Below are 13,191 nucleotides of genomic sequence, written 5' to 3' on the forward strand. Positions count from 1 at the left end.
ATTGATTGATTGATTAATTTAGACTTTTTGCATAATTGATCGATTTGTATGTCTGTCTATGAGGAAAAAATGGTCCATCACATGTACAAGAAGTCTATACTGTCATTGGTAAAATCGTATTTTGGCAACCACTCTTTCAATTTTTGCTAGCTCGAAAGTTTAGCTGATGACTGGAAGTAAATTAGCCTAAAGAGAGATACTACCACAACAGCTTAACTGATCATTTGATGTTAAAAGTGCACGTCAAACAAATAACCAAAAGAACTAGATGGCAGTTCTAGAAAATATTAAAGGGGAAGCCAATCTTCGTTATTTAAGATCCAACTTTAACCTGTTATTTACAATCTATGATTGTACTGGATTTGGGATCAACTAGAACCATGGCAATACACTATCTGAAACAGACTTACAAAGAGCTTTGCACCCCAATCAAAACCTCATTTCTTGGTACCAATGCCTATCAAAGTTAGCGGGTTCTAGACATTAGGCGAACTCGGGAAAAATGGGGCAGATACGTCCATCTAACTTGTTCAAGATGGAGTAAAAATTACTTATTCAATATGTACAAAGCCCGTCAAGATCCCATATATACCAGCACCTGACCTCGATCACTGGCTATGGCCACTGCACCATGGCTTGAATCATCAGTAGTAATGCATGAAACTGTTGAACCTGAAAGAGAGATCAGGAATGTTAGTAAAATTCTAACCTCACCAGAAGACATACACCAATTAGTTGTGATTGAGTAAATAGAGCAATCTCAGTAACTCAATGCTTCCTAGAGAGATGGAGGAAACTGATATAGAAAGGAAACATCTAATTCGTATACTGAGTATGCCACTCAGTGGTAGCGGGATTAAGATGCTGTAGCACAACCAAAGTGAACTGTAAGGATGAGAGGTGAAGGATGACTAGATCTAGGGAAAGGCTGACCAAACATGACTAGATCTTATTTTAAAGACGACCACTGTCACTACCCTTCAGAAGAAGTAAGTCAATATTTTTTTTTAAAAAGTCAATATTTTGAAGTTGAAGTGTGTTCAATAAGAAGAGATTGTGCTACGGCACTCTTACCCCAGCCAAAGGACAATTAAAATAATAAAGTTTTTAAACCGATCAAAAAAAAAAAAAATCAGTGCAGTTGAGCGAATCCTGCTGTTTAAATCTCTAAAAGAGTTAAAAGTCGATACAAGTATGCAGTATGCTACGATGCCACAATTTTGCCAATGAGTGATCTTTGGGAATTCTTAAATTCCCTAGTTCCTGAAAGTGATAATGTGAAGTAACTTGATGGTAATTGCTGAAAATCTAATTTTTGCAGCTGAAAGTAATTTTGTCCAGAGCCCAAAAAGAAAGAAGCACATTTAGCATAGGAATTCGACTTCACTTATAAGCTTTACATAGACCAAAGATCTCAACAATCACTACTAAGACTTGAGCAATAAACTAAAGCACTTGCAAAAAAAAGAGTACCTTTAAAGTGATGCAGATTTTGGAGTCTTTTCCCAGTAGTTAATTCCCACATGTAGACCAGTCCATCACTTCTCCCAATAATCCCATGACCAGCTGAAAAACCAAGTGCAGTAGCCCTGAGAGGCAGATAGGCTGAATGGTCATTATTTATCAGAGGCCACTAAATTTACATTTTAGCACTTCTTTTGTAAACATTTTAGCACTTCTTTTGTAAACATTTTAGCACTTGATGCAAGAAACCAACCTGCTATCAATCTTTAGAGGATTAGTCTAGCAAATACTATAAATTTCAGGAATCTAGATTTCAAAATATCTTAGCCTACAATGTGCAGAAACCTTCTTGCATTGCAGGCAGTAACAAACCTTCTTCAAGCAATTTTTAATGTCTCCAAGAATGTTTTAACAAAGTTTATTAAAGGGTATGACTGTTTAAGGATATTCAGTTCGCCAAATTGTCACCTGATATAAAGTAGCATACAGTATACAAAGGGAGACAAGTGTCCCATCATTATAAGTGAAAGTAGAGCTCCTATCTCCCTCCATCACTCTAATACCCCCCCCCCCCCAAAAGAAAAACCAACCACCACCACATGAAAGAAGGCCCTTCTTGAGCACCCAAATCCCAGAAAACCACCAAGGTAAAATCAAAGTTGCTGGAAGTAAATTTTGAATGTCTAATTTAAGCGTACAACAACTTTGAGAGATATCTAATCTTTCAATTGACTCTACCAATTAAAAAAATGTTTCAGTTGACTCAAGATGTTTTAAGATAAAAAATTCCAGTATTTGAATGGCTCCTGCATACATTGATTAATCTTTTGGTATTCAAGTATCAGAAATCTCACATTACCCATCATCAGAAGCTCCATCATGATAATAATCTACAACATACATTATTTGCAGTGGCGCTCTAACTTTACTCATTTTCTATCCCACAGCATTAACTTTTTCAGGTCAACTTCGTAACACCGTGGTATTTAAGCAAAGGTAACAAATTATAATAGGACAAAGGGCAGATGACAAATACTCCAGTAGCACATCAGTTAAAGGCTAATTGACTTGAAACATCGTGCTACTATGAGTTTCAATGTCTCTTGTTTTGGGTTGTGAAGACAGGGATTTGGAGGACAAGCTTTCAAAGGTTTCTGGGAATTCATCTCGGGAGCATGAATCATGTAAAGAACTACATGATTTTGCAATTGACCACCAAGTGAGGACAAGCCAGTTTGCCAAACCCCAAAACCTGATATCAAGCATGTATGCTTACCCTATCTTCAACAACCACAATCTCCTTTAGTCTTTTAAACTGTAGGATGAATGATGAAATATACAATGGCCCTTGGAACTAAACGGGCACACCTTCGTTTTGTGATATCAACGATAGCCAAATCAAAAACGATTTTAAAAAACACTGAATTAAGATTCTCAGATATGTTTTCCAGAATTTTCTAGTACAAGATTTTGGGAATACCTTGGGTCAAGAGAATTTCCCATGATCATTGTGTTATTAACCAGTAGAGCGAGCCTCCACCAATGAACTGGGCTGGACTGCTGCTCGCTAGATTCATAAGCAGGCTGATCTGGGTCAGGAGAAGTCAAAATCAGAAGCCAAATTGCCACATCTTTATCCTCTGATGAGCAAAAGGGTTGATTGTCACTCGTTTCCAAGAAAGACATCCTTGTGACATCTGTTATTTCGTCAATAGTCTCTTCTGTGACCCCGGCAGGATCACTGTACTTTCTTTGCCATCTAAAAAGACTGACTGGAAGGCATTGAAAAGCAGAAGTACTGGCAGCAGAAAACTTCGACACAAGCATGCACTTCTTTATATCCCTGAATATAACCAAAAAACTCTGAGTGGGGGCAGTAAATAAAAAGCTCTAGGAGTCTTAAGCACCAAATGTATGCACCAAGCTCAGCAGAAGTTCTCATCTTTCTGGATTTGCTTTGTATATTTATTTATCTTCTGGAATGGAAGAAAAGAAACAAGCATATGCATATCACATCCTTCGCGACAAAGAAAAATAGTGAAAACAAAAGTAAGAAGAAGAAAACAATTAAACCAAAATCTATCCAAATTAATAAGTTATAAAGTTTGCAGTAAATTAGCTGCTATGAAATAATACATATTAATTTCAAGCAAGAAGCATTAAAGCAAAATTATGTGCAGTATGCATATTCATTAAAACAATAACACTGCAGCCAGCCCTGATTTTCTGACATACTGCTTCTAATTGATTCTCTTTTTCGGTCTTCTTTTCAGCTCTAATCGAGGATAACAGTAGACGTCTTCATCATATATTTACTTATTTACATAAATGTGTATGTATATGTTTTTCTGGGTGTATATGTGTGTATTCTTGAAGCTATTTGCACATACAATTGTGTAGAAGGTGGAGTTATAATCATTAATCTGTTTAATTTTTTGACAGAATGAGCATGAGTTGCTGAAGAAAGAAGTGAACTATGAAGAGAAACAATATAAGAAAATTGATCAACAGTAAAACGTGGTGTGCGCTTGAGATGGAAAGAGGTATTTTACCATAGGCTAAATTCCCCAAATCCATTGTACCCAAGAACCAAACTAGAAAACTTTGGTATTCTTTTCAACTTCATTGAACAAAAGGGTGGGCAGTCGGGTGGCAGCAAACAGCATTCTTCCGTCTCCGCACTGCAAATTCAGAATTTCGGGAGCAAATCAAACTACATAACAAAAAAAAACTAAACAGAAATCACATAAAGAAGCATCACAAATTCTAAGCTGGACACCAGTTCATTGACAACAACAACAACAACAACCCAGTATAATCCCACTTAGTGGGGTCTGGGGAGGGTAGTGTGTACGCAGACCTTACCCCTACCCTGGGGTAGAGAGGTTGTTTCCAAATAGACCCCCGACATCCTTCCCTCCAAGAACTTCCCACCTTGCTCTTGGGGAGACTCGAACTCACAACCTCTTGGTTGGAAGCGGAGGTTGCTTACCATCAGAGCAACCCCTCTTGGTTGGACACCAGTTCATTGGAGTGAAGAAATTTTTATATAAGTGGCAGAGTACAATAAATGATTAATAAAGCACATAGTTACCGTCAAGTGGACTAGTATTGCAAAATTTTCGACCCTAGAACTGATAAAATGACTGGTTATATACAAATACAAGAAAGATAAATTTAATAGTAACCCATCAAAGTTATAATCACTGCAAGATCAATATTATGATGGACATGAATAAACTTGAAAACCACAATGCTCAAGAAGAGTCACCTCCATTCTGAATTCATGACCCATATGTACAGCTTCCCACTTTCATCCACAGCAACAAGGTGATCAGGTGGACAAACCAATATATAACATACACTTAGAATTGTTTTCAGTTTAGCAATGATAGAGACATAACCATTTCTAATTTGCATGATTTTTACTGCATTTTCCTCAAAATGATTCGAAGCACATGATGAGCACCGACACTTTATGTCACCCTCCCTGAGAACAAACATGGCAGATCAGCACATTAGCATTCATCTATTCTGCAACTAAAATATAAACAAAAGACCAAACACTTGTGTCAAGTGAAAATGCAACCTGCAGCCTGGGGCTTTTACACTGTTGAACAACACAAGCGATTGACCAATTGGTGTCAACTGCACAGCAGCACTATCCAGTTCAATCTGCATAAAACAATTATAGATTATGAGATGCTACACACCAAGCCATAGGCCCACAACATACCATTGAAGAAGAGCAAACATCTCACATCTCCACCGAAGGCACCGCCAAAAGATGGAAAACTTATGGAAGCATGACCAATAAAAGAAGGGGACCCCCTTTCTTCTCCTGCCATTGGGACCTTGTACATGAAAATAGTTCTATCCTCGTGCAACGGTTGACCGCATAAAACACAAATGTAAAGATCATTTTCTTGTGTGCTCAATAGCATTGATGAAACTGGCATGGGATGATCATAGCCTGCAATAAGCTTGAGAACACCACTTCTTTCACTCTCAGTCTTTAAATCTTTATGGGCCTCCATGCTTATGTTCTCAGTATTCTCGTTTTTCTCAGTGGTGTCAGCAGAAACATTTATCTTCTGGTTTTGATTATGTAACAAAGGACCAGTAAACCTGACAAAGCGTTGGTCTCTGGACAATTTTTCAGTCAATTTGTCTTCCGATTTGATTGCAGTTGAATCAAGAAACTTTGAAGTTTCAGTATGGTTTAGCATCCAATCCATTTCTTCTTCTTGTGATCTCGAGGCCATGTTAGAAGGTGTACCACTGGTATTAGTGAACCTTTCTTTTGTATGGAAGTTAAGGGGCCATCCATCAATGTGGGGTTCATCAGCAGATATCGATTGATCGATTTGGTGCTGCATAGAAGAGCTTCCTTGCAAGGAACGTGAGGTGCGCATCCCATTTATGCCGGCACTTGTCTCTGGAACAGAATCATCTCTGACATCTCTGCAGATGATACGTTTCGATAAAGAAACATGTTGCACCATTGATTCAGCAGAAGGTGGAACGTTAGCTAAGCGCCCACTGATAATTGCACCTGTCCTTTGGGTTCCACTAATTTCCTTTTTTGGTGCTTGAACAAATTTCTGTGTGCTTGGTAAGACATCATTTTCTATTTCTGTCCCTGTTCAACAATTTATTACTTTCAATCAATTAATCTACAGAGAGTAGTTCAGCTCAAGAGACCGCGAGCTCCTATCTCATCACTATATAGGAAGCTTTGAAGTTCAGACTAGCTACATAAAGAATAATCACAAAAAAAAAGATGAAGTATGAAGTATTACAGGGTTATATCAATCAGTCTATTCACCGTTTGTCAATTTTGAAAAATCAGTCTAGGAAAAACACGCAGGATAAGCTTAATAACCATCTTTCAACGTTAGTAGACAGGAGGGGAAGCCCATTTCCTAACATCTCAGATAGAGAGAGACAAGCTGACAAAGAACATGGTCATACTTGAATCAAGGGGTGCAGTGAGTTTTGAATAAACTGACAATGGCAAACTTAGAATTCACGAGAGAATATTTTTCACTAACAAACTGGAAAAGAAGCCAGTATTAAATCTGCAGGGAAGCGGAAGGCTTGAAATGCAGAAATTTTAAAATGCCAGCGATACAAATTAAATGGCCTTGGGGCATGTGACATCCTTTTAAGCTATCTGCTCTGCACATGCTAATTGGAAGAAAATTGGATGAACAGCAGCTACTCAGGCCCCACAATCAAAGAATCCACAGATTGAAAGGGAGATAAAGTCACCTGTTTCACCATTGCAAACTGATGGCTTTGCTTCTGAATTATCATTCATTGATGGCCCCTCGATTTCAGATCTGCAGGTTTGTAGACCTCGAACACTTTGATCTTCTTTAGAAGCTTCAGCTACTTGTAGGATCTGAGCTAAACCCTGACTTGGAGTATATCCAACTTCAGCATTATCAAAACTATCAGGAACAACAGCTTCTGCAAGGGAACAAGCTGTAGATGCTGGAACATAATCTTGAACTGGAAAGTTAATATTTTCCTTCTGTCTGAGCATTGAAGTCTCATCAAGCTCACTGACTGCAAAAGAAAGAAAGAGGGAACTAAAAGAAGCTAGAATTAAAAGACTTCATGATAGATCTTCAAACAAGCAATGATCGAGATAGAAACTAAGAAATTGCTCTATAAGAGCAGCAATAATCAGCTGAAATTTGAAAGTTACAGGCAACAGTTTACCAGATGTGTCGATCTTCTTATTTTTGTCTTGAGAGTTACGACCAGATATTTCTGGTGAATTTTTAACATTCTTTTTCTTTCTAGTGTATGTACTAAGCAGAGGAAGTGCTCGAGGAAGGAGAAGTGTCATCATTGAGTTGGCTATTTCATGCCCAACAGAATCTGACTCATTTCTCTCTGAGTTCACTTCCAAACAAGACGTATCCATTTCACTTTGTGGATGTGAATCAATTATTAGAGAATCAGGACTAGCGGTAGTAACAGCAGCTACACCATCCTTCACCATATCTGCGGCGAGATTGAAAGAATCATCTACAGAAATGACAAGACAAGCATTTAATAATTTAATCAAGGAAGAGAGTTAGAAGATAATGCAAGATGCAGCACTATGGGACACGGCACAGGTAAGTATTAGCACATAGCCTCATAGTACCTGGCGGGTGATCCAAAGTATCAGGTGCCCAAAGATTGGCATCATTAATTCTTAGTATTTCATTTGTAACTGGTGGTTCCTCATCCTTCTCTTCGGCCATTTGGTTTTTGATCACCTGCTCTTCCAGAACTTTTGACCTATCAAACTGTGAGAAGTTAAGAAAATGTAGCTAGCTAACATATTCAGTACACATGTAGAAAAAGGCCACTCTTGGTTTTGTTGTTTAAATGGGGAATATTAACCAAAAAACAGGGCAAAAAAACTAGTAGAAAAAAAAAGAGGAAAAGATGATGCAAAATGAAGTGTATCGAAGCATTTGCTTTAAATGAAAGGGAAAAAGGAAGAGTAGACACACTAACCGGCTTTCCATCTTTTAGTATTTTCATAGATTCTTCTAAGGGTAAATTGTTCTCAGGATTTAAATGCTTCATCCCTCCCTGAGAACTAAAACTATCCACTTTCAGATGATCATCTTTGTCAAAAGATTCTTCGACCAGAACCAGAACTTTTTCTCGTTCAATTATTGTTTGTGAGGTCTCTGACTCTTGCAATGCTTCTGAACTATTGGGAGACCCTTTATTTGCGGAAAAGGGATGCGGATGTTCACCATATTCCTGTTGATCAGAAATCAAAGCTTTGACGTTGCAACTTTTATTCTGACGTCGAGGTTTTTTGAGACTGCTATTGGCAGGTGACTTGGTATTATTGGTTCTAGATTTCCTATTTCTCTTTGCAGCACTTTGTGGTTTTGCCATGTGCGGTAGCAGATTAGGATCTGCTTTTGATCCCGCGTTTTCAGTTGGTTTTACTGCCTCGGATGTCTCATTCCCAAGAGAGTTAGACGACAAGATATTCTGCTCTGGCATTCCACTGATATTCGTCACCAACTCCCTGAGTAACCTCTGAACAAATGTGTTCTTGAACCCAAAAAACTGCACTTATTCACGCAATGAGGAGAAAAGAAATAAGAACGTTAGGCCCGTTTAGTTAAGTTTTGATCTTTTAATATTCCATTCAAAGTTAAAAGAATCTTAACAACTTAAGCACTCTGCAAGCCAGCATTCAAAAAATTGACACAAAGGTAATCTTACTAGTACAAGACAGTCCATTGAACAGATAATAAGACACTGCCCTGAGTGTCTTTACAAGTTACAACAAGCCTCAAAAAATTCTTTTGGCGAGCTTAGATTCACATCTCAAGGACTAAATTTGACGTGTAGGCTATTTACAACATATCTTTCAGCAGTATGATGTATAAGATCAGGTACTAAACTATTTTAACGATCATACTCCAAAATGATATGATAAAGGCATTATGGTCGCTTCCAGAAAATTTTAGGATTAGCAAACCTTTCTTTGAGGTAGTTAATTGCGTCGAATGACTTTTGGCAACAAAAGAAAGCATAATGTGCCTAAAAGTACTGAAATCATTTGTTGTTCTGCCAAAAGGAAATGCACAAATCTTCTCAAAAGATGCCATAGTCCAGGAACCAGAAACACGAGTTCATTGGGCTCGTAACGGTATATACTATCTCAATTCGGATCAAACTCCTTGAAAATGACTCAGTTATTGAAGAATCTTTAGATACAGATACACAATAACTAACTAAGGACATTTCAAACCATCCTGCATAAGAATAACATCATAAAGGAGCCAACTCATAAAGCAAGGCCTTACAGGTCCCTAAAGGAGCTTGATGAAGATAGGGTTTGAGAATTGAGTGCTCTTGCAATATTTTAGCTTTTATCCTCTGAAACAATAGACCAATTCACCATAAGATTGGACCCACCTACGGTGACTGCATGTCACTCACAAAGGCCAACATAGTTCAATTTATGTCCATTACTGCAAATAGAAGCATTAATGAAGGCAGAGTTATTTGAACCTTCTTTCCATCAGTTCACTCCAGGCCAAAGGTTAAGGTTGTTAAGTGAAGACTTAAGCTCATTTCTAATTTCTGCAGTAAAATCCACTACAAAAATGACCTTTAGAAGGAAAATGGAGATTCTTATACCCATATATCTATAGTCAAGGTACCAACTAATGGAAGCATGAATCTTCAGATAAATAGTTTGCCACTCTAGCTCTGAAATGTGGATGCCTCGTGTAATTTCCAATACAAGAAACTACCAACTTAGACATACCATCTTAAAACAATTTGAGAAAAAAATTCCTTCATTTGACCCGTTCCATTAGTTTCAAAATATAAAGTACTTTTGATATGACCTATCCTCCTTTAGTGTCCTTATTCTCTTCTAAAGACTTCTGGGAGAACGTACTGATTGCACTTCTTATTAGAGATTCCAAAATGAATATAGAAAAATGGGCATGTTTTGTGCGCACAGTCTTTTGGGTGAAAGCTCAATGACAGTCCAAATGAATCCTGCCAGCCCATCAGAACTCCAAACCCAAAAACATAGTTCTTCTTAGAACAAAATTGCACGCACGTTTTGACTTCAGAGTAGACCAAGGAGACCAACTCTTGTTACAACAGTATCAATATTATCAAACATTTCAAAGTTAACATCTAAAAATGGAAAAGAACAGAACATTTTACTATCACAGTATGTTAACTGGTTCATAAATATGAACAAGACACACCTCCACACCATCAATCTTACTGGAGTATCTCTTTCCACGCAACAATTTTATTTGATATCCTCTTTTCTGGAAACTCTCCCAGACAATATCTGCAGTTTGCCCACTACATGAATGCCCATCTGTAGAACTGATCTGTTGAAGGCCGAGAGAAGGAAATTATTTAATCCAAAGCTAGAGACGAAATAAAAATCCATTCAACATGTTAAAAAAACAAAAACAAAAAACTGAATCTTCGTACACACCGTAAATAATGGCCCGTTAAGGCCTTCATGAATTTCCATTTTGTAAGTGATTCCATTTTGGGTCCTTAGAGCATTGTATCCAATAGGATAAGGATAGCGGTCTTTGCCCTGCAAGTAAAAAAAAAAGCCAAATTAAGTGATACTGGAATATCTCTTACACGGTACATTATATAGAGACAGCTGTAAATCTGTGAGTCGTGCTTTCTTGATGATATTTAGAGCAGAAGTTTCAAGCAACACTGTAATCTATATGAAAACGAGACAAACAAACTCTGCCTGTGGGCTCCTAAATAAAGGTATACTATCTCTGTAACACATAAAAGATAAAATGGACCAACATAGATCAACATATTATGCTGAATAGTCAATACAATTCTGCTAAAACCGGATACCTGTACACAAATGAGGATACTCATCTTACATCTATTATGGACGCAAGTCATTTCCATTCCAGTCCTACTCTGTACTTGCTCATACTAACATTTAAACATTGTTTCCACAGTGATAGCGATAAAATCACCAAACACTCCTTCCCGATGCCTCACCTCATCGTACACCATTGTCACATTCCAGTAATGCTATATCCAATCAAACATCAGGAAATGATTTAAATGATATTTGACTTAGGGAACATTTTTCATCACATCAAACAGCACCCAGATCAATACGAGAAATGGTCATACTGAGACGTGAACCACAATCGCAATGTTTCTCGATTTCTCTTTTGCCTCTAAGTGATCCATGATTTCCCTCAAAATTGATTCTCAAAGATTACATGACTGGAAAGCATAAATCTTCAACCTAAGCTCCAAAGATCTACCATAAATTCAAAAATCACTAGAATTTCTCGGCATATTTTGCTAGTATAGAATACTTAGTTTAACTTGCCAATGTACAGCATTTGACACAGTTCAGGTAAGATAAACTTAAGATCACGTAGAGCATTTGGCTGCAGCTAGTCATCCATAATCAATCAAATCATGGAGCTTTTTACTTAACAGTCAGAAGGAAATAAACAAATCCATTTCACACTGATATTAGCGCAAAAATTTAGCTCATTAGTTTTCAGGTAGGCAAGAAATCCGGGAAAAAAACTCATGTAACACTAATTAATGCTTCAAAAGCTCCAAAATTAAAATATAAGCTACATCAATGAGCTGAATAGTTCATCAATTGATCTATAACCAGAATTTCTATTCAAACTACGTGGACTTTAAATTTTATGCAATTTTACAGACAGAGAAGAACAAAAAATGGCAATACACTCATATGTACAACCACTAATGCTTCAAAAACTTAAAAAATCAATATACTAGCTACATCGCTCAGCTAAATATAAAGTTCATCAGTTGATCTATAAATAGAATTTCCGATTCAAAATACTTGAGATAAGAATTTATGCACTTACACATATAGTAAACAAAAAAAAGAGTTTAATTTCTATGCACGGACGGTATAAGAATTATATACACGATCAAGTCACTTAAAAAGTAATTGTAGATAACTCTATCTAATAGCATTGATTGCTAACCTAGAGTAAAAGGTAAGTAGGCTGTTATAACATGTTAAATTGCGCTAATTCATTAGTATAACATAAATCCGAAAAAAATAAAACAAGTTGTTCGATCGAAAAGGAATTCACAAATTCGAAACATTTTATAGAAATAACGGAGATGAAATTGTTATACCCTAGAGGAGCTCCAGTATTTTTTATCCCATTGACCAGTGTAAAGCTTGCCAATTGATAATATCTCCAATCCGTCTGATTTATCCGAGTTACTCTTCGCCATTGAGATTCTCTCACACACACACCGTCTCTCTTTCTCTTTATCTCTCTAGAATTTTTTGGAGAGAGAAGTTGCAGGAGAAAACCGAGGGGCCAGGAGAAAGAGGAGAGTTGAAATGGCGGGAATGGAATTCACAATTATCTTGCTCCCTCCTAAATTTCGTGCTCGTCAATTTTTTTTGTTATTTCTCCTCTAAATTGACCAAATTATGACCGAAACCGAAATGATATTTGGTGTTTGATATTTTGGTATTTGATTTAAGGTTTCAAAAAAAATTAGGTAGGGTATTTGGTATTTAAAAAAATAGTATCGAAATATCGATATCATACCCGAAACATATACTAAGTAGGCGTTTGAACATAAATTCCAAGAATTTTTTTCAAATTTGGGATTTCATTAAAATTTGATTTGAAGATGAAGTTGTGTTTGGTTATAATTTTTCCAACATATTTGGATGTACTTTTTTCAAAATCATAAAACGTGATTTATACCCCATAATTTGTAAAAAATATCAAAATCACCTTGACTTTATTATCCTACTTGAAACAAACATGTTGATTGTTTAACTGTACGAACAATCTCTAATAGAAGTTGTAGTGTATAAATTATAGATCTCAACAGCCAAGACCACTCATTCAGATGGTGCATAGTTATAGGTGTTACCTAGATTTAATAACTTATTTGGGTCCTTTTATAAATTTTAAAAATATAGGGTAAATTTGTAAAACTTAAAAATACCAACTTTCCAATTTTTCAATTGAAAAACTTGTTCTCAGTAGTTTTCAAATTCGAAAATACATTTTCAAGTTGGATTTGAAAAAATGTAAAATTTTCATAACCAAACATTGGTTTGAATTTTTTATTTTTATTTTTAAAAATTCCTATGTTCAAACGGGCTCTAAGTTACATAAACACGTAATGTACTAAGTTACA

At 36.6% G+C, this 13,191-nt stretch overlaps 1 protein-coding gene across 1 annotated transcript; it reads right to left on the reverse strand.

The window, feature by feature from the left end:
• Window positions 1-282: 282 nt before the first annotated feature.
• On the reverse strand, window positions 283-12,428 carry LOC104222727 (uncharacterized). Its single transcript, XM_009774008.2, has 14 exons — window positions 12,160-12,428; window positions 10,472-10,579; window positions 10,230-10,361; window positions 7,987-8,559; window positions 7,628-7,772; window positions 7,195-7,506; window positions 6,739-7,038; window positions 5,226-6,106; window positions 5,054-5,139; window positions 4,736-4,954; window positions 4,017-4,145; window positions 2,945-3,307; window positions 1,474-1,589; window positions 283-672 (listed from the first exon to the last, which is right to left on the reverse strand). Exons 1-14 carry the CDS (start codon window positions 12,259-12,261, stop codon window positions 575-577), a joined length of 3,564 nt encoding a protein of 1,187 aa, XP_009772310.1. The 5' UTR covers window positions 12,262-12,428; the 3' UTR covers window positions 283-574.
• Between the last annotated feature and the right edge of the window lie 763 nt (window positions 12,429-13,191).

Source organism: Nicotiana sylvestris, chromosome 10 (assembly GCF_000393655.2).
Source record: "Nicotiana sylvestris chromosome 10, ASM39365v2, whole genome shotgun sequence".
Taxonomy (NCBI): Eukaryota; Viridiplantae; Streptophyta; class Magnoliopsida; order Solanales; family Solanaceae; genus Nicotiana; species Nicotiana sylvestris.